This window comes from Hyaloscypha bicolor, assembly GCF_002865645.1.
Source record: "Hyaloscypha bicolor E unplaced genomic scaffold K444scaffold_13, whole genome shotgun sequence".
NCBI lineage: Eukaryota > Fungi > Ascomycota > Leotiomycetes > Helotiales > Hyaloscyphaceae > Hyaloscypha > Hyaloscypha bicolor.
In genome coordinates, this window is record NW_020194515.1 from 1,108,717 (window position 1) to 1,127,712 (window position 18,996).

Sequence of the window (18,996 nt, forward strand, 5' to 3'; positions counted from 1 at the left end):
AACGCCCGATATTGAACGCTAGTATCTGTACAATTTGGACCTGTTCCGCATGCCGTAGATACTTAGTATTCGTAATAATTACGGAGGTTTCAGCTTCATCTCCGCTAGCGTTTTCAGCCTCATTAATCTTCCACTTTCTCGTTCCCTAATAATTAGCGATTACTCCCTATAATTATAGCGTCTTGAAGCCTGAATTTATTTTATTTTTAAATGGAAAAGTAATTAATAAAATAATTACATCTCATATTGCTTACTACTAAATAAATTAATCCGAAATTATTTCTACGAGAATCGCAAAATATAAGGCTTTAGAAAGAATTTATACCCTGAAGTCATTATTAAACTTGTCCCAAAATAAACTAAAGGAAGATAATTAATTATTAAATGCGGGCATGCGATGGAGCCCACTGTAAATTAGGGTATTTAGGGTATTTAGGGTGTACATGGTGGCCTAAGGCCGAGCTTTCAACTTCTAGTATTTTCAGAACGACCTACTAGAGGTCGTTCTGAATATACTGAGATTAGTATGGGGGCAAATACTGGCATTCAAATACCAGCGTTCAAAGCTAGTTTCCAAAAAAAAAAAAATTTGCGAAACGCTAATTTTTGTAATATCCGAACGCTAGCGTTCGGATATTGGCAGTATTCGAATATTGGTGGGGTGCGAAACGGGCCCTTACGCAAAACTAATATTGCCACGTGATCTTCCAACCGAGCTACCCCACTAAGAAATTTGTCGTTGCAACGTAGAACATCGCTTGGATCAACATCGTGAGTTCAAGTACTTCATTGTACGTCGCACCCTTGAATAAAGAGACACTAACTCTCGCGGCTACGCTGAGATTCCATACCGTTACCATGGATACATCTCTCTCAAATGAGTCCTCATCATCACAGCCCACACATCATACTGCCTCGGCTCCATCAAGACAACCAGCAGAGCTTCCCTCATATGCTCAGTTGGCAGGAAACTTAGACCAAACTCAGTGTAGTCTAATATCTCAGACGACTGATGTCAGAGATCTCGTCAGCGGTAGCGCCGGCGGGAAGCGCATCACGCCTTCCCATCCATCGGAGCCTCCTGCTAAAAACCTTCACGAAGATGTTGTGATCGTCTATTCGAAACAAAAAGAGCGACTGTCCAACGTGGTGATTGTGAAAAAGCTCCAGGCTATCCCCAAAGCGACCGCAAATGCTGCCTGTGAAAGCCTGGACAAGGAGGTTGCCCGGATAAAGGAGGAAGGTGCGCTGGAGGCGGGTAAATCGAGCATGGTAAAGTTGGAGTGGACTGTACAAACGCAGGAAGTTGTTCGTATTTATGAGAATGTATGTGCAAATCTGGAATCCAACAGCCAAAGCTTAGACTAACATTATTAGTCTCCGGATCTTGCACCCATCCAGAGTCTCGGTGGCAACCCAAAGGGCAAAACCATATGGGCTTGTCCAATAGTATATGGGGACATTTTACCTGAGAAGCCGTTAAGGTATCCCAGCTCAGCACTAGGCTTTGGTATCATCGGCATAATTGCGCTTGGCAATCTTAATTTGCCTGAGATCGCGGACAGTGGACCAAATGAGATACCGTCCGGTTCGGTGGCGTATTTTCGAGACTCGTCCCCTATTGTATTTCGCGCGAGCAACGGACGAGGAATCCTGTTCTATATCAGCAGCGACTAGATAAATATCACCCTATAATACTTACAGCTCACTACGTCCGTGGATCTAGAGAACCAGGTGTGCTTGCTTTCGTGGGACTCGAGATATGGGGCATGGATTGGTATGTGAAGTCGTCCGGGAGCTGGGCTACAGAGATTGCTCCTTGAAGAAACATGTGCCTAGAAGGGTCTGATCCAGTGAAGGTCCTACAAAGAACCTCGTCAACGGATGCATCCGTTTCATGACCGGGGTTAGGCCAACTATGAAGAAGGTCGGCGGCGTAACTAAGCTCGTCTGCTGCTAGACCATTGATGGTGCCGAGTCCGTCTGAATTATCGAATGTATAATCCAGGCTACCCATTGCTGCAGGTTTTGTGAGCTCGTGCGAACTATTAAAGGCAGCACTAAGGTCGTCCATCGTTGCAGGATCTGTGAGCTCGTCTAAGTTATTGAAAGCAAAATTAAGGATGTCCATCATTGCAGGATCTGTGAGATTCCGTGTCCCATTTCTCGCATCGAAGGAGATGAGGTGTGAGGAATTCGATATGTTCATTGACTCCACGGTGTTGTCGCTTCCGCTTGAAGTTGCTCGGTCAATGCTGCCCGATAGGAACTGATCTAACGAGCTTGCTTGGAAATCGTTGTCAGGACATGAGGTAAATGCCCCTGGTCGATCAACACGGCGTCTCTTATTTCCAGGCTCAGAGTCCCTGGGTCCGTCGTCGGCATGCAGTCTTTTGGATCGAAGGCGGGGCGTCAATATTGCCATCACCTTAGTCTTGGAGCGTAAGAGTTCTGGGAAGGACCACCCATAGGCCAAAAAACAGTTCTTAATTGCACATGCGGCGTCGGGGTTATGCGACTCGGTTTGTTTATGCGAAAGATTCTGCCTTTTGTACCCATAGAAAGCAGTGATATCATTCAGCGTCATCTCTCTTTCCCAACTTATACAATATTAGCCAATGTCAACGGAGCACGACACGACAACTTACACACTGGGCGGTCTGCCCCCATTATCGAGTAGCAATGCGGCTGGACCTCCTTCTCTCATGAGATGGACGATGTTTCTGCATCTCTTAAGAAAATCACCCCCCTCCTTTCCCAAGTGCTTCTCGACGATCTTTATTGCAGCAGACCGCCGATCAACTCCTCGAGAGGTATATGCGTCGATGCCCTCGCACTGAGATATGTATTCCACTTCATGAGCAACACAAACCAGCCAAAGACGGCTAGCTTCCCAAATCCCCTTCCGTATCTTCTGGCGGACTTTCTTCAGTCGACGAAGCCTATCAGTATATCCAGCCTCGAATGTCTTTCGTGTGGATTCAGCTTCAGAACCCACTTCTGGTTCAGACCAGAAGATGGGCAGCCAGCTAGACCAAAAAGATTTGTCCAATCCATCGGGACGTTCTTTGCATTTAGAAAAGCCCTCAGCTACGCCGACTAGTCGCTTCACCCGCTTTTCTTCGGATTTTCCAAGCCGAGCTGTAAAGAATGCTTCAGGGCTTTCCATTCCAGGACCAACGGTTCTTTGGCCTGATGGAAGGAACTCGGATGAACTAATCGATGGAGAAGGCGTCGATAAATCATGTATGGTATCGATGGTAGAGGGCGGACCGGTTAAGGGTGAAAATCTCGGTGGCCGAGAACCCAGCGGTACACTTGGCACTAAGGGCAGACCAGAATATGATCCAGGAAAGTTTAGAGACGAGGTTCTCGACCTAAAGCTCGCCAATCGACAAGGCAATGCTGAGCAAGGCTCGAGGGGTGCAAGACAGCCTTGCTCGAGGCATGGATGCAGAACCTGGGCGATGATTAGCGGGTTGACGTGTTAGAGAATATCAACTTGCCTCTGGCAGAAAGGTATTATTTGGAGCAGAACAATTCAAGGCCCAAGTTGGGAATGGCTCGCCAGTAGCCTCTCGTGTTAGACCAAAACCTGGGAGGCTCTCCATTTAGTGTTGTATCTTGAGAGAAAAACGGTAATAGTCGAAGGGCCCCTTTAGCGCGACGTCAAGTCCGACTATTAATGGATCTTTGGAGGGCATTTTCTCCCCTTCAAATCAGCGATAAGCGAGGTCATGCAGAACGCCACGCGTACGGAAAGCCGTAATACGTGTTGATTTTGCGATGCTGCTGTAACAAAAAAAAATTTTTCCTCGCAAAATCAAAATTATGAATCGCGATTTTTTCTTTTGGGCCGTATTTATATGGAAAACACACCTAATTATAGCCAAATAAGCAAATCCCATGCATTATAGTCAAATGCCCTAATAATATTACTTTCTCCTCGCTATTTTGAACTGCTCCCAATTACCCCTAATCTTAATTGCCTATTTCCTGGCTTATAATTATTATCCCCTAGTAAATTCTTCTCTCTATTATTAAGATTTGATTTATTATAATTACTGCTTAATATAATTACTTCTTGCTTTCTCTTTAATATAAACTTTAAAAGAAAGTTAAATAAGTAAAGTAAAAGTAAATATTTATAAAAATATTAGATTTATTAATATATTTAAATTTATTAATTTACTAGTTATAAAAGCAAGAGTAAAAGCAAAAGCAGAAATAAAAGAAATTATAATTCCAAGTTCTAAAATAAGAAAGTTATTCGAAATAAGATTATTTCAATTAAAGTTATTACTTAACTAATTCTTTATAAAAGTAATCTTTTCTTATAAGGTTTTAATTTATTAATTAGAAGTTAAAGCAAATAAAGAAGATATTATAGATATAGCTATAAATATAAATATTATATTTGAAGTAATATTACAAAATTTCTTTAATAAAGAAATATAAATTAATAAAAGCATTTCTTTATTTCTTTATTTATATTTCTTTTAAATCTTATTATTTCTTTCTTGAATTATATTAATATAGATTCTAATTAAATAAAGTAATTATATTAGTCTTAAATTAGAAATCTTATTATAATAATAATTAACTAGAATATTATTATATATTAATATTAATTAAGCCTGAATTAATAATATTTCTATAATATTTAATTAATAAATTAAGAATTATATACTAGAAATAAGAAATAAGGAATTCTTATATATAATTATTAAAGCCTTTAAATTAAATATAAGATATTAATTCGAATTTCTAGAAATTAGTTTCTCGAGATATTAAAACTAGAATATTAGTCTTTAAATAAAAAAGAATAATATAAATTAATAATTTAATTAAAGTACTAGAATAAAAAATATTAAGAATTATAAAATAAAAAGAATAATATATTATTTTAGTAAAAATCAAGTAATTAATATTTATATAAAGATTTATTAATAAAATAATAATAAGGAATTTTGTTTTATTTAAATCTTAAAAGAATTATAAAATTAAACTAAAGCTTAAAAGCCCGAAAATAATAATAAGCTAAGAAATAAGAAATAATAACTTATATATAAGAAAGAAAAGCCATTATAAATTAATAGCTAGAAATATTCTTAATAAAGTAATAATAATTACTAATAAGTTATTTAATAAATTTAAAGTAATATTTATTCTATTTAATAATTAAATAGTAAACTAGCTATTATTTTCGGCCAGTTTTATTACTATTTTCTATAGCCGATTTACTAAAATCTCGTATTACTCTAGTACTTTATATATCTTATAGCTAAGGCAATATAGTAATAGGAACTTCTGACTAATCTATTATAAGTTATTATTTAAAGAACTGCTTCTTTATCTTTATTTAATATTTTCTGAAAAAAGAAATAGAAAATCGCTATTTATTATTTCTTAAATAACTTAAAATAATAGTTATCTTATATCTTTATTTATTCTCTCTCTCTTTTCTATCTTTTTTCTTCTAAACCTCTTATACTTAACTATTATTATCCCTTACTTTACCTCTCTTCTCTCTTTCTACTAGCTATTATTATTTAGGTAATAGGCTTCTTCTTTATATTTCCTGTCTTATTTCTTTACTTTTAATTGCCTTTACTATTATCTTCTTTAATTAATATAATTAATATATATTATTATTAATAACTAATACCAAGTTCTTTCTTTTTCTTCTCTAGTAATAAATTAGATATTAAGAGCTACTTTAATATAAGAAATAAATAAGAAAAGACTAATATTAAAACCGAGCTAATAGATATTAATACTAATATTAATAGAGATAATAAGGCAGATTTACTAGATCTGAAATAGCTTATTAGAAAAAAGAATATCTATTTACTAAAATATTACCTTAACTAAGAAAATAACTCTAATAAATTTAAGAATAAAAATAAGAACTATAGTAATAATAGTCTTTTTTTCTTAAATATAATTAAGGGAAATTTCTATTAGTAAATATTCTATTCTTTTCTTATTTATTATTTTTTATTATTAAATAGCTAATCTAATTCTCTTTATAAATATTATAAGTATATATAAAAGAATTTTATCGAGGTAATATAAGCTATTTCTTATTATATTCTTAAGGCCTTTTTTAAATAGATATTAAATTAATATTAAAAAAAAGATTAAAAGAGTCTTATAAATATCTAATTAGCTAATATATTCGAAATATATTAGAAAATCTTCTGGCTTATATATAAATAAGTAATTAAAAAGAAAATTAAAAGAAAAATAAACTATTATATATATTAGATAAGTAATATTTCCTATTTATTTATTTAATCTAGTTCGAATTATTATAAATAAAAGCTAATAAAACATTTATTATAGGTTTATAAGAAGTTAGTAAAGAAATACTATTTATTAATAAAGAAATATAATAATATTATAATATATATTAAGGATATTATAGGTATTTTATAGACTAACTTAATTATAATAAAATAAAGATATATATATAACTAGTAATAGATTTAAACTAATATAGTATAGTAAGCTATATTTTATAAAAATTATATTATTTTAGTAGTTTTAAGGTTTTAGTTATATAATAAAGACTATAGTTATTTATATATAACTTATAGGAATTATATAAGAAAGCTAGTTTTTCTATAATTCTAGAAAATAATTCCTTTTTAGTATTTAATTAATTAAGCTTTTATATACTATATATTATTTATATTTTACTATTTATATATTTAATTTTATTATTTTATTATTAAATTACGTTTTATATTATAATATACTTTATATAGGTTTTTATTTTATTATAGTTTTTCTTTTATATATTTTATAATAACTAATATAAGAAAGATTAAAATTTTATAATTAAAATAATATTTTTATAAAGTTCTAAGAAATATCTATAAAGCAGATTATTAGCTTAGTAAATCTAGAAAGAAAAGGGCTATTATAATACCTTAAGCCTAAGGCTAAAATATTAAGAATATATAAATATTAATTCTAGTATTTTATATTAATTTCTAATATATTAAGTAACTTAAATACAAGTTAGTTATTAGATATAATTATTAGTATAATATATAGAAATAATAGAAATAAAGACTAATTATAAAAAGAAAAGAAATAAGGAAATAAAATAAGAAATATTATATTAAAATAATATAAGTTAGATCTTAGTTAGAAATAGACTTTAGTATTTGGAAATAAAGTTATATTATTAATTTATATATTATTTTTAGTTATAGTAAAAACCGGAATAAAGATAATATTAGTTTTAGTAAAAGAGTTTATTTTCAAATCCGGGAAAAATATCTAAAAAAGGAAATATTCTTAATTTTAAGTAAAATAGTAAATAGGAATTAGAAATAAGAATTAAAAAGAAATTAGAAATAAGAAATTATATAAATAATTTAAAAAAGCTTCTAGAGAAAAAAAAGAATATTAAATAAAAATAAAAAGAGAATTTAGAAAAGTTAGAGAAATTAGCAAAATTATATTTATTATTTTTATTATTACCTTTAATAATATTATTAGATATATTTAGTTTAATAAAAATAAAAGAAAATACTATAGGTATTAAGTTAATAAAATAAAAGAAAAGATATAAGTAATAGAAATGAGATTAGAAAAGCTATTATTTTATTATTATTAATACTAAAACTCGAACTTAGATTATATTTATTATTATTAACTAGTTTCTTTTAAATTCCGGTTCTTAAATCAAAAAAAATATTTAAATAAAAAGTTAGCTTTTTAGGAATTTTATTAATAAAAGTCTCAGATATAAAAACTTTATAATTAATTATAAAAGAAATTATTAAGATTAATATAACTAAAAATAAATATATATTAATACCAGATTTAAATCTGCTATTTATAAGAGCTCTTAAAGTATTATAGTTTTAGGAAAGTAATATTTCTATATTCTTGAAATAATATATAAATATATATAAGAATTATTATATTTCTAATAATATTAAAAAAAAGAGAATTATTTATTATATTTCTTTTATTTATAAGAATTAGATTAAGGCTATATTAAAATACTATACTAATAATCTAGAAGATTACTAGAAAACTAAGTTCTTTAAGGCCTTATTAAAAGAATTCCGAAAATATAATTAGGAAATATTTAAAATTAGTTATGATTTTCTTAATTAAATTATTATATAAATCCAAAATAAAGAAATCTCTTCTAAGTCTTATATTAATATATTTAATAGAATATTAAAGAAGTTATTAAAGAGGAAAGAAAGAAATAAAATTACTTAATACCGAGAATTTATAAGAAAATTATTTATTTTAATAAGAGATTATATTCTTAAAAATATAAATTTCGAGCTTATAAATATAATAAGATATATAAGAAAATAGTAATATTTTATTAATATAAAGAGAAGAAATACTATTTTAATATTACTAATAATTTAGATATATTTAGATTTAAATAAGAATACTTAAATATAATAGTCTATAATATAGTTCCTAAGCTAGAAAATAATTATTTTTTACTAATTTCTTCTATTATATTTTTTTAAAGCTATTATAAATATAAATAAAAAGAGAACCTAGCTTATAGCTAATTATATAAAACTTATTAAAAGTAATAAACCTAAAGGAAATAATATTAACTAGCTAATAAAAAGTCTAGAAAAACTATTTATTACTATTATAATTTAAAAGAATCTATAGAAATAACTTAATATAGCTACTATTATAATTAGAAAGAATATTTATAGCCTATTTATATAATCTAGCTAATTATAATAGAAATAATAATATTAATAATCTAGTAAATATAATTCGGGTTTTTAGAAAAAATATATTAGAAGTTATAATAAAAATTATACAAAATATTATAGTAGCTATAATAATTAAGCTAAAATAAATAAAGAATCTAGATAATTATATTCTAGAAAAAGTTAGTTTTAAATATAATTAGAGAATAATATTTAAATTAATATAGCTTATAATATAGATCTAGAATTAAAGAAATAAATTTATTATAAGTATTATAATAAAAATAATAATAATAATAATAATTTAGAATATATTTATATTTTTTAGTTTTATTATCTATTAATAGAAAAGCTTATAAATTATAGATATATTTACTAATTTAATAGAAAATAATATAAAGGGTTATTTAAGTTTAAATAAAAAAGTATTTCTTTTTTTCTTATTAGTAAATACTAATAGTTTAACTGAATTATTTCCTAAATCTAAAAAGAAGAATTTAATTATAACTTAAAAGTATAATTTAAGAATATTTAGAAAATAATAAGAAATATCTAATTTATTAGATAAAAAAGAAATAAGAAAACTAGCTAACCGGGATTTATATATAGAAGTAAGTAAATTATATCTAGGAAATCTAAATAGCTACTTTGCCTTAAAAGAAATTATATTAGAATTACTAATATTTTAGATTCTAGAATTAATAAATAATATTAAAATTTAGCTATAAATAGTATTTCTATTAATATTATAATAGATTTCTTATTAAAAAAAAAAAGAAATAGAAATAGCTAAAAAGGTTTTCTAAAAATAAGTTAAAATAAAGGAAAAGCTATTTTATATAAGAAGCCAGAAGAATACTATTTTAAGAAATAATAAATAAGAGAATGGCCTAACTAAAAATATAAATATTAATATTTCCGGGAATAAATAAAATAAATTAGGAATCTAGTATATTTTTAATTATAATAAGTATAGAACTTCTAAAATTAATAATATTCTAATAAGATTACTAAAGAAAATAACTATTTTATTTCTAAAGATTTAGAAAGAAATAAGAATATTTATTAATACTTTAAAAATATTAGATCTAGTTATTATATTTTAGAACTAATAAATTAAGAATAATATTTATTATTTTATTATTTTGTAAATGGGAAATATTATTATATTAAATATAATTAAATATACTAAAAGATCTATAAAGCTAGTAATTGCGGCTTATATAATAAATAAAATATTTAAGGAATTAGAAATATTAGTTTAGGTATTTAATATTAATAAAATTATTTAATTTAAAAGTAATAGTATTAATATTCGAATATTACTAGCTTATAAATATATTATATAATTTCTATATCTCTAATTTATATTTCGAGGACTTTAAAAAAGTATTAAATATAAAGAAATAATTAATATTAGAGCTAAAATTAATATTTTTCCTAAAAAAATCTTTAGAAATATTAGTAAAACAGTATATAATATTATGAATTATTAAATATTTATTATTATTAGAACTAAATTTAAATTTATAAAAATAATAAAGCTTAGAGCTAAAATTATAAATAAAATAAAATATAAAGATATATTTTTTCTAATTAAAGAAGTTTTAAAAATTCTATTTAATTAATTATTTTTAATAAAAATAAAAATAAAAATTATATATAAAAGTAATAATTTATAAAATAAAAGATTTACTAACTTTAAAAATAACTAGAATACCTATATTATTATAATTATTCTATTTTTAAAAAATACTAAAAAGTAAAAGAAAATAATAATTTAAAAGTACTAAATTTCTAGAATTAATAAATTAAATAATATAAAGCAAGAAACTAAAAAATAAAAAGGAAAAATAGAATTTAATATTACAATTAGTAATAATATTAAAAGAAATAAGAAAATATCAGAATTTTTTACTAATTTTCTACTAATTTTTTTATTTTAAATTTAGAAGTTTAGAAAATTAATAATATTTTTAAGAAAACTAAAATAAAAGAGATTCTAATTAAAATATTATTAAAAATAGTTCCGGATTTAGTAGAAAAAAAAATAAAAAGAATATTAAATAAAGATGTTTTTAAAGAAAAAGTAAAATAGTATTTTTTAATAATAAAGAAATATATTTCTAAAGCTATAAAATATAAAACCCAAAACTAGAAAGAATTCTGGAATATATAAAAGCTTAAAGAAAATATATTAGAATATTAGATAAAAAGATATTCTTTATATCTAAATAAAAAGAAGCTAAATAGAAAGATTATAAATTCTAGAGATTAGATAAAAAGAATATTAGAGAAAATAGCTATAGCTTTTAAAGAAAAAGATAATAATTATAATTTATTTCTAATTACAAAAATATATAAAATAAAGAATAAAAAGATTTAACTAATAAATACTAATAATAGAACTAGAAAAGACTTTAATAAATATCCGGATTAATTTAAGAAATCTAAAACTAGAGAATATTTATAGAAATATATTAGGAAATATAAGAATTACTTTTTATTAAAAATATTAGCTATTTTAAGAAATTTATAACTTATTTCGGAATATTTTAAATAATTAGATATTAGTAATTAGCTTTAGAGAAAAAAACTAGCTATATTTCGAGAATTAATAATTAATTAAAAAGATATTATTATATTTAATTAGAAAGAAATAGGAAAAGTCTATAAGAATATTAGCTTATCTATTTTAATTAAAACTATTAAATATAAAGCCTAATAAGAGAAGAATTTCTTATATTCTAAAGCTCTAGTACTAGTAATAGTAAAAATACTATTAAAATATCTAGAATATAAAGTTTTTAAAAATTATAATAGATTTTATTAGAATTTATAATTCTTAGTTATAAAAAAAATTACTAGAACTTATAAATTAATTAATATTACTATAAAAATAAATTTAGTAATCTTATAAAATATTAATCTATTTCTATTTACTAATAATATTTCAAAGGAATTTACTAAATATATTTATATTTTTTAATTAATTTCTTTTTTAGATATAATTAACTTATACTAAATACTTATAATAGAGATTTAATTATATTTATAATACTTCTAGAACTATTAAGAATAACTATACTATTTTAGGAAACTACTAATTTTATTATATAGTTTATATAAGTTATTATAATTATTTTAGAAAATCTATTTCCCAAAATTATTATATTATTTATTAATAATATTAAAGTTAAGAAATCTTATATAAATTATAATAGATAGCTTATTTTATCTAGTATTTGGTATTTTATATTTAAATATCTTTAAAACCTAAATATAATTTTAAATAAAATTAAATAAACTAAAGCTAATATTAGAAAAAAATTATAGTTCTATTATAATAATATAATTATTATTAGCTTTATTTATAAAGTACTTAAAAGAAGCTCTTTAAGCTTAGAAATTATTAAGATCTTAAAATAGAAATATTATAATAGTATAATTAAAAGCAAGATATTTATTAGAATTATTATTTACTATTATATTTGAATTAAAGGCTTTATAATTATTACTAAACCTATTTATTATTTAATAAGAAAAGATATAATATAGAAATAAAGTAATAAATAAATATAAGCTATATAAATTCTTTAAAAAAAACTTATTATTATTTTAATACTTTATAAGTTATATTATAATTTATTAGAAAATTAGGAAATAATTATATTAGTAATAGATACTAGCCTAAATAAATAAGGCAGAACTCTTAATTAATATAATAATAAAAGGAAAAAGAAAGTTATATAATATAAGTCTGAAATCTAAAATAATACTAAATAAAAATATAATATTATTAAGAAAAAATACCAAAAGCTAGTAAAATATTTATAGAAAATATAATTCTGGCTATATAGAATTTACTTTATTTTTAAACTAGATACTAATATATTTGTTATATAGCTAAATAAAGTAGCTATAAATCTTTCTAGAGTTTTAATTATTTACTAGCTAATATAAATTTAACTATTTAATTTTAAAGTCAAGTATATTAAAGAAACTAAATATATTATTATTAATAAATTATTAAAATACTTATAATAAGAAAATAATATTAAAAATAAGAAGAATATTAATAAATAATTAATAATAGAGCTTAATATTATTAGAATAATACTTATTAAATAGTAAGTTTAGTTAAAGAAAGTAGTTCCGGTTTAGTTATATAATATTATTTTAAGAAATTAGACTTTTAAGACCTTTACTAAATATTTAAATAATAGTATCTAGTTATTAGAAATTAATAATTAAAGCCTTACTATATCTAGAAGCAAATTAGTAATATTAAAAAATAATAATATTTAGAAGTTATATAGTAAAAGCTATAGCCTTTTATATATAACCTTTAGCAAAATAATAAATAATAATATTAACTCTTATATTTTATTTAATAACCTAACTATTTTATAAGATTTCTTAAATAATAGCTATTTTAAATAATACTAGAATATTATATAATATTTTATAATATTTTCTAAACTAGAAGAAATATCTAGAGCCGAGTTTCGAAAGTTAAATAGAAAGGCTTTAAATTATAATATAAGAGATTGATTACTATAGAAAGTTATATTCAAAATATATTTACTTTAATTTATTATTAATAATTAAAAATAAAAATAAAATATTATTAAAAAGCTATATAATAAAATTAGATATATTAGAAAAAAAATACTTTTTACTTAATAACTAGCTATTATTATTAGAAAAGTTACTATAACTATATATAGAAATATATTAATACCTATAAAGTCTATTAGTATAAGAATAAAATAAAAAGAAGCCCTATATCTAATAAAAGCTATATTTATTTTTTATTATTTTAGAATTAATATAATTAAGCTACTAAATTATAAAAGATATAACTAACTAGTTATTTATTAGAAATAATTTCTTAGAATAAATTAAAGCTAGATTTTTAAAAAAACCTAACTAATAAAAAGATTATTAAATTTATTTAAAAAGAAATTATTTATAAATGTAGTTTATTTAAATAGCTTAAAATAAATAATAAATCGGAATTTTAAAAAATAGCAATTTAGGAACTTAATAAGCTAGAAATTAATAAAATTATTATTTTAGCCTATAATTCTAAAGGAAATAATATAATTAAAAGAGAATATTAACTAATTATTTAAGTACTTATTATATTTATAATAAGTAAAAAAAAGCCTTAAATAGATTTATTACTATATATTCTATTTATTAACTAGATTTACTTCCTTTTATATAATCTATAATAGAGAAGCTATATTACTTATAAAAATATACTTTTTAACTTAGAAAATACTTAGATAAAATAAAGTTTATAATAGGCAAATACTTCTAGAAATATATATAAAATAAATATAAATAAGAAATAAAAATATTAAAGAAGCTAAAATAAAAAAGAATAAAAGATATTAAAAGAAAAAGAAATAATTTAATACTATTTACTAGATTTATTTAAAATCTATTTCCGAAAAGAATTCAGTTCTTATATATAATATTAAACTAATAAATTAAAATAAATTAAGAAATATAAAGCTATTATATTATTAGCTTAGCTTATATAAAATGGAATATATAAATTAACTAAAAGAATACTATATATTAGAAAAGCTTAATAATATTATATTTTAAAGAATATATATTAGGAATTAACTTAAATAGTTTATTAAAAGAAATAAATTCTAGTATTTCCTTAAAAACAAAGTTAATAATAAATATATATCTATAAATAAATATTTTAAAATAAATATAGAACTAGAAAAGAAAATAGTTATAAAATACTATAAGTAAAATAGTATTTAGGAGATTAAAAAAGCTACTAGTATTATTATATATATTTCAGAATTACCGGAATTAGAAAAAGTAAAAAATATTTTTTTTATAAAAAACTAAAAGGAAATATCTAATAATAGAAGCTTTTTTTAACCTAAAATAAAGCTTATTACTTTTAATTCTTTATATATCTTTTATTTTTTTCTTTAAAAAATATTATTATTAGATTACTATTTTAGAAATTAGATAAGCTTTACTATTATTTATTTCTTACTATTATTTAATTATTATTACTAGATAATATTCTTAATATAAAATTCTATTACTAGATCTTGGGAATTAAATATAAAGTATTTCTTTTAGTATAAAAATAAATAAGAAATCGAGGAATTATTTTATAAACTCTTAATTCCGAACTATAGTACTTTTCAGAAAGTTCTTATAGTATAAATAATTACTATATATAAAGAAGAGAAAAAGAAAAGAAAGAAAAGAGCCTTTTATATATTTCTAGAAAAATAAAGATATTAAACTAGAAGCCTTTTAAAAGCTTTACTTACTCTTTTAGCTAGCTATTTTTATAGCTTATACTAGTTTAAAGCTTAATTATAATACTTATAAATCTCGATTTTAACTTGAATTACTATTATAAATTTACTTATAATATCTAAATAAACTTCCTAATTAGAAGTTATATATAAACGAAAAAGCTAAACTAGAAGCCTTATAAAAGAAAAGAGAAATCTTATTAAATCTAATAGTTATTTCTAAAGATATTTAATAATATATAATTCTAGAAATCTCTTAGATATTAGATAAACTAGATTTATTTATTTAAAACCTATTTTATATCTAGCTTATTTTATATTAAGAAACTTATTTTTCTTTTTATATAATTATAGCTATATTTAAAACTTATATTAAAGTTTAATTAATATATTATAACTTTCTATTTTTATATAAAAAGAACTTCTTTTATATAAAACCTATTTTCTAATTATAATTTTATTTTATTATTAGGAACTAATTACTTTTTTTTTATTTTTTAAAAAAAAGCTAATATAATTTATTAATTTTTATTATTAATTTATTCTTTACTATTAAATATTATTTAAAGAATTAAGAGATATCTTTAATTCTATATTCTTAATACTAATTTAGAATACATAATTTTTCTATATTTTCTATTAATTTTAATATTAATTATTCCAAACTTTATAATAGTATTATAAATTCTATTTATATTATTTTATAATTCTTCTTTTTATAATTTCTAAAGCCTTTAATATTACCTTTATAAATATAAATATTATTTTAAAGTCCTAATTAACTAAATAATTTTATATTATATAAAATCGACTTTAATAAATACTAAATAAATATAATTAGCTTTTAGAAGAGATACGAATTAGTTTTAAAAGAAAAAATATCTTATTTTAAGTTATTTCTTATTTCTATTATTTCAACTTTTTTTCTATTAATATTTATTTTATATTTTCTAATATTTTTAATATTTTCTAATATTTTATCTTTTATATATTTCTTATATTATTTCCCTTCTTTTATATTATTCTTTAAATTAATAGAAATATTTCTAAATAAATAAGAAATTAAAATATATTTATACTATAAAAATTTTATTATTTTCTTTTATATTCTAATATTTCAGATATTATTATTATATTTATATTTCTATTATATTACTTTTTTATTTTTCTATTATTATTTAGTTTAATTTATTTTAATTATTTCCTAAATTATATTTCCTTGAATATATATATTTATATTCTTTTTTATAATAAAAGCCTAATTTTATATTTTACTTTCTATAATTATTTCTAATTTATAATTATATTATCTTAAATATATCTAATTATTATATTTATTTTTTCTATTATATATATTATTATTTTAGCTTTATTTTCTTATAAGAAAAAAAAAACTCGAATATATATAATATTTTTATATAATCTAAGTCTATTCTAATTTATTTTTTATTTTAGAAAGTATTTAAAAGAAATTCTTATAATCTTAAAAACCTTTAATTTTATAACTTATAATTATTATATTAATAATATTTATATAATTTCTTTGAAAATAATAAAATAACTAAAAAATAGATTTCTTAAGCTAGTAAAATATAATAGCTAGTTCTTGCAAGCTATAGTATTATTAAAAGCTTATAAATTAATAATATTAAAGTATAAAGTATTAAGAGAGCTTAGGCAGTTATAAAAAGCCTATTAATACTAGAAAAAATAGCTATAATTATTAAATTTAATATAAATATCCTAGATAAGCTAAGTAGTATATATAATAAGCTCTTAAAATAGAAAACCTTTATTAGAAACAGAACTAAACTAGAATTAATTAAGGAAGAGCTAAAGAACTATTAAGCTAATAATAAAGAATTCGAGAATATTATTAAAGGTATTTCTAAAGGCAAATAAAAAAAGCTTAATAAAATTAAAACTATAATAAATAGTCTTAAAACTAAGAGTTAGAATAGAATTATATAATATAATAAAGCTTTTAGCTAATATATTAATAATATTTATAATAACTTTAATAAAAATATCTATAAGAAGTTATATTTTTTCTTTAAAATAAAAGCTTTAATATATAAAGCTATTTAGTTAATTAATAAAGCTATTTTAGAATATATTAAAAATGAGAAATATTAGAATACTAATATATTTATTAAATTAAATATTACTAAGGTATTCAAGTATACTAAAGCTATTTCGGAATCTAGAGAATTAGTTTTTAAATTACTATTAGCTAATAATTTTAAGGCTAGATAATATACTTTTAATATTTCCGGAATCCTAATTAAGGAAGTTTATAATAATAAGCCTTTTCCTACTTTCCGAAATAAGCCTAAAAAATAGACTTTTATTATAATTTTAGCTTTAACTTAATTAAATCTAGCTAATAAGAATAAAGCTAATTTAATATAGTCTAGTAATAATTCCATTAGTATAACTAGTTAAGAAGAATCTAGTAAGAATAGAAAGTAAGCTAAGCCTAAAACTTCTAATAAATAATAAAAATCCGAATACTAATCTAAATATAAGACTAGTAAAATAAAGGAAAATAAAAAAGAAATAAATAAAAAGAAATTCTTTATTTTTTAAAAAAAAAATTTATTTAGAAAAACTCTTATATTTATATTTAGAACTAAGAAATAAAAAATTAAGAATATTAAATCCGGAGAAATTAAAAATAATAAATATATTTATAAAATACTAGCTAAATAGAAATTAATATTTATTTAGTAAAATAAGTATATTTTCAAGGAAATATATAATAGTATTTTAAGACTTATTTATAAACGAGAATACTATAGAATTACTAATAGATTTCTTAAAGCTTTTTATAAAATATTTATATTATTAAAAATACTCTAAACCTAGTTATTAAAATCTATAAAGTTATTAAAAATAAAAAGTATATTTCTAGTATTTAAATAAATAAAGAAATACGGGATTTTTTTTTAGAAAATCAGGAAATTAAAAAATATAAATATAAGTATTATATTTCTAATTAATTCTATCTAAATCTATAGCTTTAATTTAATATTATAGTTTCTATTTCTAAATCTGGAATTACTAATCTAAATATAAATAGTTATATTTATAAAAAAAATTACCTAAAATAAATTAAAAAGCTTAATATTTAAAAGCTTTTAATATAAGAAATAGAAATATTATAATTCTATTTCTGAAAAAATAATATAATGAAATATAGAAATCTAGATAATAGCTATTTTATCTTAGTCTTTTAATTCTTAATAATAGATTTATTAATATAGCTCGGATTTTATAAGATATTAAATAAGTATTTTATTTAATTATTTATTTATTCTTAGCTAGCTAAATATTATATTTCTAGAAATATTAATTATAATTAATATATAAATAATACTAAAGATCTAATTATTACTAAAGCTTTAAATAGTAAATTCTATTTTAATAAAAAGTATTAGAATATTAGCTATATTCTTTTTATAAATTATAAAAAAACTATTATCTTTAATAAGAAGTTTTTTAAGAATATTAATTACTTTTTTATTTCTAATAATTTTAAGCCAGAAATAGCTTAAGAAATAGGCAAGTATTTACTAAAGGTAATAGGAAAAAAGACTTTAAATATAGTTTATTTAACTAGATAAATAAATACTTTTAGCTAGGTAATCTATAAGTCTGGAATTATAAATAAGTAATAATTCTCGAATAATATAGAAATTGAAAAATAGCTTAATAATAATTTACTATTTAATAGGCCTTTTACTATTATAGACCTATAAAGGGAGCCTATAAATAAGGCACTTATAAGAGAACTATTTATTAAGAAAACTAAACTAAGGAGGAAAGGAAGTCTCGAGCTAAGGTTCCTTAAATATTTATAGTTCTTTACTTGTGGCTTGGCCTAATAGGGCTTAGTATTCTAAATTTCCCAGAGTATAGCTTCCTTTAGCTTTATTACATATAACTGTTATATGACCCCAGAT

At 21.5% G+C, this 18,996-nt stretch overlaps 2 protein-coding genes across 2 annotated transcripts; one reads left to right on the forward strand and one right to left on the reverse strand.

Annotated features, from left to right (window-relative positions):
• Window positions 1–1,538: 1,538 nt before the first annotated feature.
• On the reverse strand, window positions 1,539–2,802 carry K444DRAFT_124337 (uncharacterized protein). The gene has a single exon (XM_024870407.1). The coding sequence runs from the start codon at window positions 2,585–2,587 to the stop codon at window positions 1,709–1,711; it is 879 nt and encodes a 292-aa protein (XP_024743601.1). The 5' UTR covers window positions 2,588–2,802; the 3' UTR covers window positions 1,539–1,708.
• On the forward strand, window positions 2,686–3,650 carry K444DRAFT_607015 (uncharacterized protein). The gene is made up of 2 exons (XM_024879093.1): window positions 2,686–3,460; window positions 3,507–3,650. Exons 1-2 carry the CDS (start codon window positions 3,018–3,020, stop codon window positions 3,613–3,615), a joined length of 552 nt encoding a protein of 183 aa, XP_024743602.1. The 5' UTR covers window positions 2,686–3,017; the 3' UTR covers window positions 3,616–3,650.
• Window positions 3,651–18,996: the final 15,346 nt, after the last annotated feature.